Source organism: Coffea arabica, chromosome 10e (assembly GCF_036785885.1).
Source record: "Coffea arabica cultivar ET-39 chromosome 10e, Coffea Arabica ET-39 HiFi, whole genome shotgun sequence".
In the NCBI taxonomy this organism is placed as follows: Eukaryota; Viridiplantae; Streptophyta; class Magnoliopsida; order Gentianales; family Rubiaceae; genus Coffea; species Coffea arabica.
The window spans coordinates 378,822-398,703 of record NC_092328.1 but is presented as its reverse complement, the minus strand read 5'-3'; the positions used below and the strand labels follow the sequence as shown (position 1 = coordinate 398,703).

Here is a 19,882-nt window from a genome sequence, read left to right as displayed (position 1 = left end):
ATGCTTCTCATTTCAATAAGAAAAGTTGTTTTTGCACCTTATTCACCCGTTTTCTTGGCCATCCATTGTCCTCCCGGATGGCTACAACTTGTTCTGAGTCGGGGAGTTACAGATTGTGTGTGTGTGTGTGTGTGTGTGTTTTGATCATCAGGCTTTATTGACTACGATAACCACAATAGTAGCACAAGTTCTCATTAAGAGATCAATGTTCAGCTGAAAGAGAGCTGGAATAATCCCGACAGACGTGACCCTTTGAGCACAATCTAAAACCATCTCATTGCTGAGGACTTTGCGCTAATAGCAGAAAAAATCTGCAGCAATAAATGGGTGATGAAACGTCTCCATTGTTGTCACAAAATTAAACGAGGAGAAGACAACCATAGTTCAATGGAAGAATCATTCATACGAGTGATAAACTAATAACAATGTACTCGTGACAATGCAAACTGATTGATACAAAAGAATCGATGCCAAAAAAAGAAAAAAGAAAAGAAAAGAAATTACAGATGAAGCACTGCCATCGACTTGGTCATGCAAGAAGCTGCGTCCAGTTCGTGAGCTACGTGATTCCTTGAAATATGACTCCAGCTTGTCCTTGCGTCCGACATGTCGAACACGGTCACGAAGTCCAACACTTGTCCGAATATTTTGAACATTTCAAGCCCGAATATCAAACTTTTATCAGCAACAAATGCAGCATTCCAATCCATCGGTGCATCCGGGTGTACCGAAACCTCTCTCCAGCTGAAACACCTGAGATCGAGCTCCCACAGCTTCCTAACTGCTTTGTTTCTCCTCCCTATTTGACCTTCCCCTTCACACCATGAGACAGAGAGCATGAATAAACGACCACCACACGATATGAGCTTTGGATAGTACTCGTGAACGCGGGGAGGAGACGGCGTGGTTTGGATTCTCACCCAATAGCCCCTTTCTACGTCATATCCGACAAGCTTGTCAGTTTCTGAATAGACATAAAATATTCCGCTGCAAACGACACCAGAACAGGCAACCCCAAAATCTGCAGGCAGCCTTGGGATTTCTGTCCATTTATTTGAAACAAAATCATAAAGCTCCCCCGAATCTAAAGGCTCGTCCCAAGATCCAAGACCTCCCACAGCAACGACTACATACCTTCTGTGATCTTTACATGTATTTTCACCCTTTTGTCCAGATGACTTATGCTGCTTTGGATGGGTTGTCAAAACATCATTTCCATCAACAGAGTGCCTAAATTGACGTCGAACTGATAGTCTGTGAGGATCCTCATAGACATCAGACACACCGCCAACCCTTGGCCGGTAAAATCTTCTTTCATATCTATTTTGCTGAGCTCTGATCAAACAGTCTGGACCGACTTCAAAAACTCCTAGAATGGGTGATGATCTAGCATATTTCATAGATGCAGCTTTGCGCCAAGACTTCGTCAAGGGGCTAAACACCAGAACTCCTTTATGCGTCTTAAATGAGCTTCTATCCACTTTTCCAAAGTTTGTCAGGCTAGAACAACCGCCAACGACAAACACATCATCCTGGACGCTGGTAACAGAAAACAAGAACCTTCCCTTGAGAATCGCTGCATCTATCTTATGCCACTGGTTCAGCGATACATCCAGGGCATGTATCACCCCAGAACAGTAACCGTCTTTAACAACTCCAAATAGAAACAACCATGGACTCTGATACAACCCTTCTCGTCTCATATGCATGAAACGAATCGTTGATGTCAAGCTCCTCCACTTCTTGCACACAAGACGGGCATTCATGAGACTCGTAAGGGGAAGTCTCAGCAAGCACATTTCCAGAATGTCATCCGGAAGAAACACATTCATGCTGTCATGTGGAGCTGCTTTAAGTTGTAAAATTCTCCTATTATTCCTCCTCCAGAATTTCTCCTTCATCCCATAGGCGAAGCAATCAACAGCTGTTTCCTCCTTTCCACAAATTGCTGCATATACTTTAGTTTCCTCACTGGTTGACCGCCTTCTACCTCCGTAATCCACAAACTCTTCTCCAGTTTCAGCACCTACCTTGCATCCTCCACCTCTGCCATACAGGGTAAGACAGCTCAAGGATACAGCCCTGGTGTCATCGCCCTCTTCCCCTTCTCCTCTATGGTTCTTCCTTTTCAATTTCTGGCTGACGCTTCTAACCAGGCGTTTTGACACGCTCAAGGATTCAACGTCTTGACAAAGAGATTCTTCTCCAGATAATCTTTCAGACATGGTCTTATTTTCTCATATCAGAACAACAAAGTCATCCAAGCGCTCAATTTTTAGCATAATGCCGTAATTGCTCTTCTCAAACCCAGTCTAGTAACTCACCTACAGAACACACGATGAACAGATCAGAATACTCCGAGAAAGTAAAGAGAAGCTCCCCTTTCCCCATCAACTATGTCCCCACCCCCTTTTCTTCATCTAAAACGTAATAGCCATCTAGGACACACTCCATCGCACCCCAATCTAAAAAGATGTATCAGATGTCTGAAAGAACAATGTTTTCAACTGAATTGAGATTTTTTCAGTTCCATTGTACCCAAAAAATTATATATATATAAAAAAAAAAAAGTTCCAAGACCCAAAAAAGTAAAGGAAAAAGAAGAAGTGCAAGACTGCAACTTTAGGTGATATAATAATTCTCTTAGGCCATAAAAAATTCAAGTAAAATAAAACAAAACAAAAAAAGGTCATCAGCATGCGAAGAAAGTAATTCCTTCGAAATTGTATTTTGGGAAAGGGAATTGACATTAAAAACACAAGACACCTGAAAACCAGCTGAGGAGACCAAGATTTGAGATCCACAGAGCCCAAAAGCTATAACACAGAGAAAGTCATTCCCAAAGATCCCAAATTCGAAGGGGAAAAATGAATGTTATTACAACCTAAGCAATATTCACAAGCACGTATTAGATATGTAAAGGGAAAAAAAAGGGTATATAGAAGCATCAGAAAGAGGAAAACGGAAGACACCTTATTATCAAAAAGCTCAGGAGCCAAGAAATCAACCAAGATTGAGATCCCATTTGAATCTGCATAAAAATGCCATGTTCTAGCTCCTTAACAAAGCCAAGAACTCGTAAGAGATCAGGCGAGGGCAATAGTTATTTATGAGGAAGAAATGGGATTCCCAGGGAACACAAAAGAAAGAAAGGAAAGAGAAAAAAAAAAAAACTCGAGTAAACAAGTAGGAGCAGCAAAAATACTCGAGTCTTTAGGAGAAGTATTTGATTAATTGGGTGGGGAATGGAAAGAGGGAAAGTGGAAAGCGAGGAGCTGAGGTGGGGAGCAAAAGAATGAATGGGTGAGTGACTGAATTTAGTAAAAGCGGTTCATTGCTTAGAAGTAGCAGCAGCATTCTATTTCTGCAATCTTTGCCTTTTTGTTTTTTGGATTCTTTCATTTCATTTTTTTTGCGTTCCTTTTTGCCATAAATGAGGTGGGCTCCGCTCCATCGCCCACCATCATCGTCCCCATTATATCCACTTTTTATATTTCACTTCAGGGGTGGGAATGGGATATGGGAATCGCATCTCAACTTTTGTCAAGTAGTACCAACAGTAACAGTGGTGTTATGTTAATTCTGCAAAAGCCATCATATCATATCATATCGTATTCTGCTGCTATGGTTCTGAGAGCTATAGGAATTGGACCTTTGAGACTGTGTTATAACGAGTTTCTACAATGAAAATGAAACCAGTTTGATCTTCTTCCAAAGTTAATACGTTATGCACTTGTCTTGAATGCTGCTAGTATAAAATGTTATTAGAGGGTCAGCGTAGGTATTTTACCATTTACCAAACCTCCATGGGATGGGATGGTAATAATGAAAGCAAAATGAACTTTGCGAGCTAATCAATAGGAAAGGCAAGTTGTGTAATAAATAAGGAATGGTGAGGTTTAAAATCTAACGCTTTCATTTTCATTGAATGGTTTATATATCTAATATGTATGTATGTATGTATGAGAAAGGGAAGATTTAACTTACGCAGAGTTAGGGTGTGGTGTCAGTACTATGCCCTGTCGAATGTAGATTTGATAACGGTGGAAGAGATTTATTACTAATGATTTTATGATGAGCAGACATGCAGGGATCCACGTGTAGGTTGCACGATAAGGCGGAAGGCGCGGCAGTGAAGGAGGTAGGTTTGGTTGGTTGGTTGGTTGGTTGGTTTACTTTGGGCTGGAGAATCAGAGTTCAGACGGACGGGAGGAGTTTTTGAGTTATTCTATATGGTGGGTGGATGGAGATGGACCCATCAGCATTCAGCCACTCCCTGTGGTTGTTCTCCTTATGGTCAAGGGGGAGGTTTTTTTTTATTGGATTACACTACATTACAATTTACATGACATGCCACCCCAGAAGAACTAGCATTAAATCTTTGTGAGTCGCAAGGAAATTGGCTTTGGTGTGTTACTGCTCAGGAAGGAGCAGGAGTGGCTACAAGAATCATATCAATTAATAAAATGTTTGCCGCGATAATAGTTGTAACTAATCCAGCTTAGCGTGCCCCTCGGATGGTTTCGAGGTAACTCAGTTGAGTCCGAGGTAGTGTGTTCGAACCACCTCTCTTATCGCCTGTGCATCTTTGGGGGGCGGAGTGCACAGGTGCAGGGAGATTAGTCTGGCAAAAGTCGAGATACTCCCTGTGTTTTGATCCAAAAAAAAAAAGCCTTGCTTGCTCTCTCGTTCGTTTCAGAATTCAGACCAAAAGATAAAAAGGAGCAAAGAGTTCCTTCCTACCGATACCACCCCCCACTCACTTTACTTGCAGTTTAACCTTTCCCTTGGGAATGAATTAAGATGACAGGGCAGGACAGGAGAGGTAAACAAAAGAACAAGACTGCAATCTTGGCCTTTCTTTTACTCTTCTTACTTTTGGAACAGGCCGAGAGGACTGACTGAGGAAGTCATGGCTGGCTGAATAGTCTCAACAACTCCAATTGGAGAGACACTACTACTAATTAGATTTAGATCCGCAACACACTTTTCATTTACTCCTATGTATCACTCGAGATGCTTCAACACGCAGATGAAAATTGATCATTTACTCCTAAAGTGAATAACTGATCCAGACTTCATTGCCAACAGTGACTAATCTTCTTACTTATGTACATCAGGGGAAGTTTTGGGTGCCACAGGAATTCAAATGACAAATCATCCTAATGGTACAACACATACATCTGCAGTACAAAGGATCCAAAATTACATCAAGGCAAATGAAACAGCAGCAGCAGCAGCTAGGGATGTAAAATATCCCCATCCATCAAGATGCCCTCCTTTACCTCACCCAACTCTTTTCACCAGTCCGGCGATGGATGTAAAATATCCCAGGATTAAGATGTCCTCCTTTACCTCACCCAACTCTTTTCACCAATCCAATGTTCCCTTCGGTTATCCTTGTACATTACAATTCTCACAAATTACAATTCCAATACACCTTTAAGAAGATTCAGTCCTTCTGCTGATATGCTCCTTCGGACCCGAGTTGGGGCCAGTTCTATTCTAGGCGGAGGATCTGGTGAAAAGCAAACCACAATGACCGTCAGATTATCACAGGTATTCCTCTTCAGTGCTTCTCTAACCAATTCTCTTGAACATCTTTCAGGATCATTGTGAATCATTAGTTCCTTCCTTACTATTGTAACGGCACACTGGCTGCTCATGACATCCCAAAGACCATCGCATCCCATAATGAGGAACTCATCATCCTCACTTAAAAGAATCTCCTGCAACTCTGGCTCTGCACTTAGAGGGCAAGATGAACCTTTAGGAACCTTCATGTGCCAGTCTCCAATTGCACGTGCCACAGATAATTGGCCATTTAGGTACCCATCATACACGGCACCTCCAAGTTTCTCTATTCGAATTCTTTCAGATGTACAGTTTGGTTTGTGGTCTTTTGACAGCTCAATAGCTCTACCTCGTTTCCCCAGCACAGCACGACAATCACCTGCATTTGCGACTACCATTGTTCTGAAAGGAAAACCCGTCAGGAATAATCCAAAAGCTAGATAAACAAGGAATTAAAATTATCTATATAACATTAAGTATTTTCAGAGGGATTCAACTCTGGAGAAACTTAAGCACAACAGTTACTACTGATTGTGAACCGACCTCTAATAAATTACCACTCAATATAACTATGCAATCTAAACTCTCTCTCACACACAAGGCTATAATGCTGGAAAGTGATTCTTTTTGGGGATCTAACAGCTGTGCGAGAAAATAATTGACAGTGAAGGTGGAAACAGCAGGACCCCCAAAAAAAAAATTAAAAAGAGTGTAAATTTCTTCCGATCCAAAATCATCAAGTATTATATTATCAGTGAGCCAAATCCTTGATAAGGCTAGGGTAATGCCTCATCCTACCTTTGAGTATATCAGGCACCAAAGCTCCCGCAGGAGCATTGGACTGTAGTACTGCAAAAGATTGTGGCTGCTTAAGCCAATGCCACTTAACAAAAAGCTTAAAAAAGATTATCGAGGAAAATAACAAAAGAAGAGGGGGAAAAAATTACGCCTTTGTTTATCAACGAAAACCCCCTATTTTCTCACACTCACCAAAAAAAAAAAAAACGCTAAAACACTCATTTTCTCCGGCATATAAAATGCCAATAAGTATACGAAAAAGGAAAACTAGGAAAAAAATTCCTAAAGAAATAGGAACGCATGAATGAACAGCTATGATTTCTTTAGTGTTACAAAGCCATAAAAACTGCCTAACATGATGAGTGACATATAAAGGAACTATACTAAATTTTTCATTATTAACTCATAACAGATGTGGAAACTCATAACAAGTAGAAGAAACAATTCAGCAAATTCAACGTCAAACTGAAGACATGGAACTCTAGCCTATCTTCCAGATTATTCAAACCACAAGCTTAGGCAAACCATGCAAATAAAAGTCAGTAATTCAAAGGAAAATGGCATTCCCGGAAAAGCGAGAAGCCTTTAACCCCAAGAACTTGTACTGACTAGTTTCTATACTTCAAAATTGTTGGCTGGAAGTCAATGCACCACATGGTAATATGAACCACTACAGACCTCACGAACTGCACACAAGGGTCTGAAAGTGGTTGAAGTCTAGTAAGGCAAAGAGGTTTGGGCTGGTTAGCTTATGCACTCCAAAGAAAAAGATAAGACTTTCAGCAACAATAAGTCATAGTGTATTAAGTTGAATCCGGTTTGGGCATCCTATAACCTCCCATCAGTAACAGTTCCAGTTTTAGAGGTGCTGAGGGTGATCTAATCTAAGCACATTTCATTCAAGCAGCTCCATTTGTATCTTGAGTAGATAAGTACAATTAATTTATTTTGAATTGGTCCATTTTGCAAGCCATGAACAACAAACCATTCCCAAAAATGATTACAATGACCAACTTCTTTATAGATGTACTGAGCAAACTGTCCAACTGTATTTCAACGTTCTACATACGGCCTAAAATCAACCAACCAACAAGATGACTTGTTATAGGTATACCTACCTTTAACTAGCAGGGATTGCCACACATTTACCCCAATATTATATAGTCATGCACATGCTGCATAAGAAGCCCTCTCCTATGTTTCTCTCTACCTCTTTTATCTACATATTAATGGTGCCTTCAGAATAGCAAAGGGCAAGATAGGCTGAAACAACTACTCAACATGAAAAATTTTCTGCATCAGTCTAAGTTCCTGAATTCTCCTTGTGTCCAATCCTGCTATATTTAGTTCATTTAAGTCAAAGCGTAATTTTCTCATTCTTGATGAATGAATGCACTTCAACCGCAGGTGGCAGAAACTCTAAACTGTTCAGTAAACTAATTTAAAGTGGGCAAAGGAAAGACTTGAACTAAAGGTGCTAACCTACCTTCCAGATATCAATGCAGTCAGGGCTGTGGTGCCAGAGGAGATGTCCAGAATACTATCATCAGCAAAGGCATAATCAGCTTTTAGAAAAGCGTTCTTAATTGCCTTCTCCAAGAACAATGGAAAAGAAGAATCATCGACTATGAACTTGAGAATATTCTTTCTAATAAATATTGCAGCATCTGTACCACCATGACCATCAAAAACCTGCGGCACAACCTCAAAAATTAACACAACAAAAGGAATAAGTTTGCAAGAACATAAAATTACAAACAATCTGTTATTAACTATATTAGTAGTTTAAACAAAGAAGGGGGAGAAGAGGACTCTGTGGAAGCTGGATAAAAAACCAAGAAAGAAGAAAATTCCTCTAAAAACTTTGGGAACTAATACACAAGGTGATCTTTCAAAATGTCAAAAGATGTTCCTAAGATATGCCAGAATTACTTTCTTAAACATTGCAAACACGGCCATTCTTCTCAGTGTTTACTCATTTCTTTGTGAGCATCCTAGCTTGTATCCCCTCCCAGAAGATGCAACATCCAATTTCTTTTTGTCTAATCTCCAAAAGCTGATAATCAGAATGTCATTAACAGACTTTCAAAAATAACAAGAAACACAGACGAGTGTCAAATCCTGTCGGCTGGTGGTGAATCAAGAACTACTGACTTTCAATCAACACCATTTAACAACTACCGCATTAAAAAATAACTGTAGTCAAGCAACAGATTATTTTTGCATTGGTTACACACCCCATAGAAAGCTCCAGGAGAAGGGAAACCTGCAGTTTCCCCTAAATGTTCAAATAGATTATCTATACATATATGTTCATCCTCCATATATTGCTTGGGCCCTTTTTCAGCACAGCACCCTGACCGAAAAATTGGTAGGAAGCTTGATTTTCCATCAGATGGTGACTTCTGTCCACACACTGTCAGATCAAAATCCTGACAAGGTAAAAATGAATAGTCAAGCATAGCGCTTCAGATACTAAATATTCATGGATATAGCGAAGGCAAGGGTAGGAGAAACCAAGCCATTACTTGGAATTTGACTCTGTTACTTTCTCAGATGCATTTTCAATAAGAAAGGAATGAAGTCAGATGCAGTAAATTTAAGGTGTATGTGCTTTGAATTACCAAAGTTTCACTCTTTCCTATGCTAGCAACTACTACAATGAGTGATCTCATGATGTTTAAAGTCTGATTTTTCCCCCTTCTTATAACCAACGCTTGCACACTTTGTTCATGAAAGGATAGATAATACTCAACTAGAAAGAAAAGAAAAAATATGGAGAACATTCATGAGTTATTTTGCATTACAAGCTTTCACTTCTAGAACTCCCTCTGCCAGAGAAGATTACACTGAACAAGATAGAATTAGCGCAAAACATGTTGACTTCTAAGTTAAGATGACATTTACTAAATCAAACTACTACTATATCAGAGAATATAGCATTTATTTCATCACATTATCATAACTTCTTGGTAAGAGGAGATCAATGACAAATGATTTCATGACAACAATCTCATGAACAAGCCTTGAGATTGAATCTAATAGCCACATCACTCAGTTTCTTGTGTGCTGTCAAAATTTGTCCACAAAATATATTACCTCTCCCTATGACATTGGACCTTTTGCGCATGTCGCAATAACGACATAAATAAGAAGCACAACTTCAGGAATGCATTTTAATACAACGGTGTGCACGTAACGTGAGTGTCAAAGAAATCTATTCAACTCAGATACAATCACTTCAACAAAAATTATGAATAGCAGTAGGAGCCTGAATCCCTGAAACTAGCATTGTAAGAAAGTAAACGACCCCAGCAACAACAGTACAGAGTGAAACTTAGATAAGAGGAAGTTTACTTACAACATCACTTGGCTGTAGCAACGTAGCAGAGCTTACAGAATGTCGCGGAGGTTTACCATTTGGTGTCTGCTTCAAGTCATCAGAACCCTCCAACAGTTCATTTGGTGTCTCTTTCAAGTCATCAGAACTCTCCAATAGTTCATCCTCTACTTGAGGCACGCTCTCTTTAATATAGCCACTGTCTAATACAGTGAATGGCGGCGGACAATCAGTACCAGCTGCCATATTCCAGATCATCAACTAAGTTCCTTCCTCAGAAGATACCGATATCTCGGAATATCCTTCTCCACAGAAAATCAGCACTCTAAACTACAACTCCTTAGATTCAGAATGGCGGAGAAGCAAATCAACCAAATCTTTTGTTATTTATGAAAATAACACCAACTTCGATCAGTTATAGCGGCTGCGCCATACAAAAAGCCTTAATCTTCGGAAGACTGAGGTTGATTGTCTGAAAAAATGCGGACGATATAATCAAAATGAAACACCTACATCAATTCGGCAGCAGCCCAGCATTCGTCAACTCCTCAACCATATCCCAGCAAACTCAATCAAGAACCTTCCTCTAATCCTTTTGGCTGACTCTCAAATAGGAAATTAGCAATAAAAGCCCAAACTGATCCAAACATAAGATCAAAATAAGATCTCATAAACTTCTCCTCCCCTTCCCCAGGACTGAAATCGAAAGCAACTTCTTTCTTTCTCAGCGGAAAAATGAATGCAACCGAATGATATTTTTAGCAACCGCAGAAAGCCACCTAAGAAACCAACAGTTAACTAAATTCCCACGAAAAAATTGCAATAAAATCAAACAATTCACCGTCTTGACCCCTCCAAATCTGGACAGGATAAATAAATCAAGATTCCAAAAGGAATACAGGGAACAGTAATTCCGAAAGATGATAAAAAAAAAAATTTGGGAAAGCTTTTGTTCGCCGTTTTTTAATTTTAATTTTTGGGCTCAAATTCAGGCATTGATCAAAACTAAAGGAGAAAGAAGGAAACAAAACCCATAAATCAGAGACCCCAAAAAAGGCATTTCGATTGAGAGAGAGAGTGTATATAAATTATAAAGAAGAAGAAGAAGAAGAAGAATGGCTAAAAGTTTTTCAATGCGGTGGGTAACCGGAAATGGAAGGTACCTAAGCGTAGACGATGAAGCATGATTTACTGACACGTGGTGGAGACTGAGTGGTGGCCAATATAGTTGACCGGATGACCTGGTTTTTCACTCCCCCCCTTTTTTTTTTTGGGCAAAGAGTTGTGGCGGGGCGGGGGTGTTGGTGTTGATGGGAGAGATGGGGGAGTGGTGCCTTTGGAATGAAACTATGACAGGGCTGGGCGGCGGATCGCGGCCATTGGCGTTGTAGTGTATGGTCACTATTGGCCGAATTAACGGTGGGAGTAAAAAGCCAGAACGGGGGTGCTTTTTTTTTGCCCGGGGGGGGGGGGGTTGGTTGGGGTGAGGTGGTGGAGGGGGCGGTAATTGGACTACGACTTCTGTAGGTCGTTGACGGCCGTTAAGAGACATGTACATGGGATTCTCGAAGAACACATTACAGGTGGCTGTTTCTTATTGGAAAGAGTTGGGTTTCGGCTAAGATGAAAGGGTAATGCTTCCTTGGCTGCTTCGCTCCTTCCTTGGTACCTTTTCATCCCTTTCAAATTCCCATCGGTAGCAACTAGCAACTAGCAACTAGCAAGGAAGATGCTCCAGTCAGTCCACTTGCTGCTTTTTGTTAAAAATGACCTCCTTTTTTTTTGTGGTATTAGTACTATATATAGGCAATACTCCTTTCTTTTTTTTTTATCGGGGGTTTGCAACTTTTCTTCACAGCCTTATAAAGTAGCCCTATTTTTATTATCATCTTAAAGTAAAATGGATAGGGAAGTTATCTAGTAAAGAATAATTTACTGAAATACTACTATTTATGCTTTCAAAATAAAGCTAATATCGGCTTTGTTTGGATTCTTTAATTTTTTAAAAACAAAATTTTTATATACAATGTTATAATAATACATAAACAAAAATAATTTCAAAAATACTACATCCATACAATATATAAAAAACAACTCAAAATATACAAAATATGTATATATATATATATATATATATACCATCACCTATCACTCTCCACCATTACTGTCACCACCCATGATCTTCCCTCCTCTCTCTCTCTCTCTCTCTCTCTCTCTCTCTCTCCCTCTCTCCCTGGCCCCCAATCCTCCCTCCTTTCCACTAATTGCAACCTTCTTGGTCACGACCACAAGGTTGCACCTAAAAGCCACGATTCATGGCTTCTACTTGCGACCTTTATGGTATCAACCAAGAAGGTCGTAGCTAGAGTGGTGGTTAAAGTCGCAGCCACCACCCACGAGTGGGAGAGGGGTTTGGGGTTAGGGGAAGGGAGGGGAGAGAGAAGGGAGTGGGGGAGGAGGTGGGTGGTGTAAAATTTTTTAATCTATAGTAAAAGTTTTTCATATACACAGTTACAATAAACACCCCAAAAAGCAGTTTATTCAATATTTTTTCAAAGAAATAGAAGTCCATTTCTGTTATGTTCTTCAATCCAATTTTATTTACCTTGTAAAGCTACTTATTTCTCGTCCTCCCCCTCCTCCTCCTCCTCTTCTTCTATCTCTTCCAAAACCAACAAAAGTAGTCTGATTTAAAATCTTTTGAGATAAACAAAAAAACATACCTTAGGTGAAAAAAATAAAAGTTGATGATACAAATGTGGTAACTAAATATTTGTAGTAAACTAAAATTGTCCGCCGAAATTAATTGTATCCCTGGTTACGCTGGCCCTTACTTCCATTTGTATCCATTGTCTCACATCTTATCACTCAGGACGGGCCGTTATCAGAATTGCAGGCCAGAACTTAGACAATGGGCCGACATGATGTACTTGGGCCCTCCTTCTTAAATCAAAACACAACTTGTTACATAAAGCGACCAGAAGAACTCTACCCATTACAGATCCAAAATCTTAACTTTGGTTCCTGCGTCTATTACAAAAGAAATCCAAAAATTTTTTTTTTCCCTACTAGTATCTTTTAAGGAACTACTAGTGAGTGTGTTTGGATAGTAAATTATTTGAGATAATTTTGTGAAAAAATTACTGTAGCACTTTTTTGATATGATATATATGAGATAAAAAGATAATTGAAAAATGTGTTGATCATGCAAGTAAATCAGTATTTATGTGTTCTTTTTTTTTTCCCCTGACGGATCAAATGGTACTTACTGAGTTTGTTTTCAGAAAGAAACTGACATATGATGATACAGAGGAAGTTTCCAGATTACTCTTTAGCAGTCGTTTCTTCTCTGAGTCTTATAGCATCAGAGTGAGGGGGTTGTAAACGGCAGATTCTATACGCCAACAGCCCAAGTACCACTAAGATATTTTGAGTCTTGGCCTCTCACCTTACCACTTAATTGTGGTTTCCTCCTACGGAAAAATCCCATCTGCTCCCCCTCCCCTTATACTAGATTAGAGTATGTTATACAAATGTTATTATTGAAAAAAAAAAAATTGAATTCTATAATGTATGCTCGTTTTATTAGTAAGAGAGCTGAAACTTTTCTTGCATCTTGTGTCCAGTAGAATTTGTATGATTAAGAAAAACTCAACAATTACCAGTAAATTCTCATTATTCCTCACAATCTTTAGTGGTAACCAAATGTAACTAAAAATATTTTTTAATTTTTCTTTTTCACTTTTCCACACTTCAATTTTCCACGTCATATATCCCAAATAGAATTCTACGAGGTGGTAACACCGCGCTCTGCGCACGGTGGTATACATGCCCAATTAACGTTTAGCTAGTAATATTGGCGAGAATGAAAATTAGCGGTAGAAAATGGAGCTATATTATACAGGAATTTGAGGGAAAAATTAGTAGTACTGGAAAAAAACTGTAATTATACAGGCATTGTCAATGTGAAAAGCAAACAAGTTTAGTTTTCATCTTGAATGTTTAGGTTGTGGAAGTTGAGCTAATGAACACCTAGAAGATCATCCAAAAAATACTAAGTTATAATGTTGAACACAGTTGCTCGAGACAGCCTGATTATTGAAGGAGAATGTTGAATGCAGCAAATAAGTGTTCTTCCGTGCAATTTAAAACAGAGCACTTACCGCTAATCATATAAAGAAACAACACGAACAAGGGAAGCAAAATTTGTGAGGTCATACAATTCAACATCTCCCCTTTTTGTACCCACAGCAAGAATTTGTTACTCTAAAGCAACTGAGGCACATACAGCATAACCAGATGCTAGTTTCTTTTCAACTTTAATTAAATCAGCTTCCTTTAATCCTTTCTTACTTGCAGAACATGACACGAGTTGTCCATCACAAAAGAGCAAAAATAGTAACCTTAGTGAGAAGGAAAACTCCATGTGCACAATAGCAGACTTCTTCCTCATATAATTCATGGGCAGAGAAACACCTTGTGCTCCATTAGAAGGAAGACCATTGCCCAAAGAATGAGACAATTTATCAGCTCCACTTCCATGAGTGAGTGAAATGTCAAGATCAACAACCCCACAGAACTGCATCACAGAATAAGTTAAATGATAACCTGATTGAACCTTTTTGAGAGGGAGATGCGAGTTTCTGGATACTTTCCAATCTCCATTAACATCATGTTAAGCAAGTAGAAAGGGAATAGACACAGTATTTTATAATAGTGCTAAAAAATGAATTCAGCGCCTAAGCTACAAATATGCTTCTTCAATGTGCATTTGAAAGACATGGAGAAACTACTACATTCACATACCTCTCATTTTCATGATATATTATACAATGATCCATTAGAAAGTCCAACAATCATATGTTTGTTATCATAGATAATATTGCTCCTGACAACAACAAAAATAAAATAGTATCAGAAATTCATCTGGAATGAAATACACAAATATATCAGATTGTCAAACATCATATGAATTTCAAACTTCTGGACACAAAAATATTAGATTGTCAAACTTTTGGATCCCATTTCTTACAAAAAAAATCACTTATATGAACTTATGAATTTCTCTGGTGATTTGCCTCTAAGGTATGTGAAACATAACCAAAAACCAAAATTTTGGAGTTTCAATATTTCGATTATATTTCGATCCTTTGAATTAAGTAGATTCTTGTGCATGTAAACATGTAACCACGATTCCTTTTATCAGATTTACTACTCAATGATAAGTTGTACTTGGTGAAACACAACCATCAATCTATAGCAAGAAAGGAGCATATTAGTAATATCACGTGCACAGAAGTCCAAAAGCTTAAAGCTTAAAATATGCAACTGAAAAGTACCTCATAACATCAATTGCAGTGATGTCTGAAAGCTGAAAGCTTATCTACACCAATACACACACACACACATATTATGACAAGATCTTATACTATAACTGGCAACTTAGCAGATCTTTCTTCTAAAGGTATACTGTAAAAACATTAGTGGCTTGTGTAAACAATTTCGCAAGCCTAGACATTCATTAACATGCAAGATCTTATGAGATCTTGTTCCCTATCTAAAGTAACTCTTTGCATATTGGCATTAAAAACTATAGCATGTTGACAAATATACAAATGAAATCCTTCTTCTTCAATGTCCAAATTTCTGGGCCAATAAAATACAGAAAATGAATTTCAGCCCTGAAGTCTCAAATACACACATTTTGTATCATATATCAGCCCTCAAAACTAGTAGTGACCCAAACCCCAAGAAAACATCAACCTATTAAAAAAAACAACAAAAACAAATTATAGCAGAAAGTGCAGTTTCTTTATTACAAATAACTTTAACGATGACATTAAAGCAGGCACACTAATTTTTAAGAAAACTCAAAAGTTTCAAACAATGTCTAATCATTCATCACTCCGTATCCAAACTTCTTATACTAAATAAAATCATTTTTGGATTAGAACATTAAAGTAGACACTAATTTTTAAGAAAACTCAAAAGTTTCAAACAATGTCTAATCATTCATCACTCCGCATTCAAACTTCTTATAATAAATAAAATCATTTTTGGATTAGAGTGTTGTTGAAACAAAATAGCACCAGACACTTCAGCATATTCAGATATGTACAAATTTTGGAGGCTCATACAACTTTCAACAAGCCTAACTTTAAATTATGAGTTTTACCTGGCAAAAATATTTAGTATATAGAATAGACACAAGAAATTTTAAGAGCTAGGATATATACTGTTAGAGCCTAAAAGGTTGAGTTTCAAACACCTGGAAAATTATTTAAGAATCCCTGATAACACACCACATCCAACTGTCTGACTGCTTTTGAGAAGCAGTATGATCACAGCTAAACATTCAAGAAGACTAGAGGGATGCAAGGTGTCCAATTGGTTATGCAAACACTTAGAGCAACATTCACCTTGCATATGCAACATCTTTCCATCACATTGTACCAGAAAACATAATGCATGCATTAGACCTTCCAAATAACATTTTATATAGCCTGCGATCATTACTGCAGCTTCCTAAAGAGCTTTGATCTTAGAAAATAAGCCATTAGCATATCAAAGCCCTTAAATGTTATGATCCAAACAAATTGCTAGACCATATTATTTTACTGCTTGGGTTGTTAGAAGCTTATACAGTTAAGCATTTCAAATTTAATGCATATTCAAAACAATATTCTGCCATCAAAGAGGGAAATGAAAACTGTGAAGCTTGAAATTCAATTACAATTTCCAAGGGAACTATGTACGCACACTTACAATGTCATACTCTTGCCTGCAAAAGGGATCTGCTCACTTAGAACTAAAGAAATGGTAGCAAGAAATAAACCTGGATGGCTACTTTCTTAAAATTTGTATTTTCTTTTCTGTGAAACGGATCTTATAAATATGCAGATAAAAAGAAGATGTCTGCAAAGAAGGCAGGAAAAATCGCCAAAAACAAATGAAGCATTACGTTGTGAAGAAGGAACCAAAGTGCATAATAGTGACATGAATTTAAAGTGAGACTTTTTAGCCAACCCTTTTTGAAAGCTAAATGAATGATCACAGCTATTTACATTTTAATACCATTCCAATAACAGTAATCAACCAGCCTTGCAATCATACGAATCTACTTTCAATGTCATATATCAAATGTTTTACTCCAGCGGCTGCTGAAAAACTAAAAATTCTCCTCAATTTAAGCAACGGTCCACATGGATACTGTTGATGCAGCTAATGCAGATTTGCAAAAAGTCATAATAAAATTTTCTTTGTACTGTGAATTAGAGAGTCATAGAGAATACAATTTATCTGCAATTCTTCAAATATCAGTCCCAATTATAGGGCAACATCACTATATTTTGCATGGTAACACTCAGTTATAGATAGCCTTAAGTTCTATTATAAGATCACCATAAATTGGATGAAATTTTCACTTAGACATTTTCTCAAACAACTCAAATGCATTACACAAAATCACTGGATTCTAAGGCCACAACTAATGGACCACTCTAAGGCCACAACTAAGGTAAATCACAATCTATCAAAAGCTATACCACATCACTCAATACTAAATACATCTACCATCATTAGCGTCCTCAAAGAAAAATCTCCAAACATTTCGCAGCCCGAGGCATATCTTTTATCACTACCTCAAACTTTATCACAATTCCATGAAAGCCTTCATAATACATATACCATATCTTTAATAAGAGATTATCCATTTTGAAAAAATGCTGTTCAAGGGATTTTGAGAGATTTCAAAGAATTTATTTTTCCATGAGAACAGGGAAATTGACCAAAACTATCATGGGCATGCGATTAGTAGTTTTCAAGTACTCTTGGATCACTTAATGTATCAGTGAATGTTTCCAAGTGGATAGACAAAGACAACACAAACAATAAGTTTTCACAAACTTTTCACTATAAAACACAATGCAAAAGACAAATAAAATCATTTATTGAAATTCAATAGTGAAAGACGAAGAAGTAATGATACACAAATATATGTATATATATGTATATGTAAGCAGAGGATAAAGAGCTGGATTATATTGGATTCCACTACCAGATGCTTCAATTAACATTAGGCTATATGTAACTTTTGTTTGGCTCACTTGTCTTTTTCTGTAGACCCAAGTTTAAAACTAGATAATTAATTAAAAAAAGCATCGCATTGGAAAACCCACTAAGAGGAAAATATAAAGGGCAAACCAACTATGAATGAAATTAGCATTAGAAAGTTTTGGATGATGCAAAATGAAACCAAAGCACTTACAAATAACAAAACTGAGAGATCAAAAAACATTTACAAATACTCAAAGGAAAGCAATGCCAAAGTAAGACTACGAGCAACAGCAAAATCAATAACTAAACAAGACATTAAAATCCTTTAACTTTCAATAAAAAGGAAAAAACAAAGAGAAAGTAGAAACTTTGAGGTCTAGTTTAGCATAGAATTAGAAAAACGATTCAAAAATAAACTAAAGAAAAACTCAAACTTAAAAAAGTTAAATCTTTTTTGCTCCTTCCCATCAATTTTACTTCCAAAAATAAAAGAATCAGGTTTATCTTCCTTTCATCCGTTGACACTGTCTGCTCTCTGTACAATAGAGGGAAAAATTGTGAATCGAATGGAATAAAAGAGAAAATTCCTTTCACAATAATAAAAAAAAGCTCTCAATCAAATCTCTAAAACCATAAATGAAAATATAAAAATATGAAAAGTAAGTATGTCAAACACGGAGTTCTAAATTCTTGGCTCAAAAAAAAAAGATTTATTACCTTAGATCCCTTTCCTTCGTCTGTATTATCGCCCATCTAAAGAATACTTGCTTCAAACCTAAAAACCAGCAATAAGTAAAATACATAATTAGATCGAAGACTAAGGAGCGCAAGAACTAAAAAAAAAGAACTCCAAGCCCTTCTTTGATACAAATAACGATTTACTAAAGCAAACGGAAGCACGAGTATTTTTTTGGAGGAAAAAAAAAAGAAGAAGAACTGGAAAAGAGACGAGCTACTGAGTGGAAGAGAAGAAAGAGAGGGACGGTAGAAGTCTTGAGAGAGAGAGAGAACAGTAAATTTTGTAAACCTAGACATTTTGTGACAAAAAATCGAAGAGAGGTGGGTGTGATTTGACATGGGCCGCTGTTTGCAAGAGTAGCTTACCTGCTTTCTGACAACAAAGGAAGAACAAGAAACAAAGAGGAAGTCAATTGTCTGGCTGAAACAGCCTCAGGGTCTGGCTGAAAAGGGAGAAAGAAGCGGGCAGAAAGCAACATAGTAACAAAAACAAGCGGAAGAAAAGATGAACGAAGGAGAGAGGAGAGAAAAAATCAGGTGCAACTAAGGTAAATTTTGGAGTAGAAACAATATCAATATGTGGCAGGAGAAAAAAGAATCAGGTTGAAGTGGGTAGAGAGGAAGCTGATGAAGCGGAAGAAAGAAAAGACATCACAGAACCGGAAGCAACGAAAGACAGAATGAAGGAAATGGAGGCAGAATCACGTGCAACAAGCACAATTGACAACTAATCAATTCACGCCACGTCAACATCGAGCCAATCCCATCTCGCCATGCGGAGGATGACCACGTCCGACGTGGATCCCGGCATTCACCCTATGCCTAGTTTGGGAGATGAGTTTTGAGCAGAAAAGAAAAGAAGAGAAGAGAAATGTAGCATTTCCCACGTTTGACAGTTTTAATTGAAACAGAAAGGAAGAGAATCTGACAGATTTGGAAGAAAGAAGAGGCTGCTACAGTTTAAAAAAATTTCCAGCCCAAATCGGGCGGAAAGCAGAGAAAAGCTAAGGAAAGGCTACAAAAAACTTTTAGATTACCCATTCTATCCTTAAAAAGCTATCAAATGAAATATTTATTGATCAATGTATCCAAAATCACTTCTTTTCTTTCATAAACTCCCAAATAACACTAAAATCTCTTCTCTTCTTTTCTTATCCTTTCTTTTCTCTCGTAACTTAACCTTTCTCTTCTTTTCTTTTCTATCCTCAACTCACAAACTAGCTATTAGTCTATTATTATTATTAACATATAACACTCTAACAGCCAAAGGGTGTTACTGTTCATTTACTTTTTTTCGTCGTCGTCGTCGTCCGCTGTAGCATCTCAAATCATTCATCCTTTTTTTTTCCTTTTCTTTTTTTTTCTTTTATTAATTAT

General features: G+C 37.6%; 2 protein-coding genes across 8 annotated transcripts; both read right to left on the bottom strand.

The window, feature by feature from the left end:
* Positions 1-383: 383 nt before the first annotated feature.
* Positions 384-3,374, bottom strand: LOC140015377 (F-box/kelch-repeat protein At5g42350-like). 3 transcript variants are annotated; one of them, XM_072067834.1, is made up of 3 exons: positions 2,973-3,374; positions 2,767-2,884; positions 384-2,324 (listed from the first exon to the last, which is right to left on the bottom strand). In XM_072067834.1, the coding sequence occupies exon 3, from the start codon at positions 2,223-2,225 to the stop codon at positions 501-503; it is 1,725 nt and encodes a 574-aa protein (XP_071923935.1). In that variant the 5' UTR covers positions 2,226-2,324; positions 2,767-2,884; positions 2,973-3,374; the 3' UTR covers positions 384-500. The 3 variants fall into 3 exon arrangements, with proteins under 3 accessions (XP_071923935.1, XP_071923934.1, XP_071923936.1); XM_072067833.1 differs by having other exon boundaries at positions 384-2,884; XM_072067835.1 differs by lacking the exon at positions 2,767-2,884.
* Positions 3,375-5,033: 1,659 nt separating this feature from the next.
* On the bottom strand, positions 5,034-19,426 carry LOC140003826 (probable protein phosphatase 2C 27). 5 transcript variants are annotated; one of them, XM_072067970.1, is made up of 9 exons: positions 18,872-19,426; positions 18,485-18,542; positions 15,052-18,302; positions 14,519-14,600; positions 14,116-14,291; positions 9,734-10,491; positions 8,610-8,804; positions 7,859-8,064; positions 5,034-5,976 (listed from the first exon to the last, which is right to left on the bottom strand). In XM_072067970.1, exons 6-9 carry the CDS (start codon positions 9,968-9,970, stop codon positions 5,424-5,426), a joined length of 1,191 nt encoding a protein of 396 aa, XP_071924071.1. In that variant the 5' UTR covers positions 9,971-10,491; positions 14,116-14,291; positions 14,519-14,600; positions 15,052-18,302; positions 18,485-18,542; positions 18,872-19,426; the 3' UTR covers positions 5,034-5,423. The 5 variants fall into 5 exon arrangements, with proteins under 5 accessions (XP_071924071.1, XP_071924070.1, XP_071924072.1 ...); XM_072067969.1 differs by having other exon boundaries at positions 14,519-18,302; XM_072067971.1 differs by lacking the exon at positions 15,052-18,302.
* Positions 19,427-19,882: the final 456 nt, after the last annotated feature.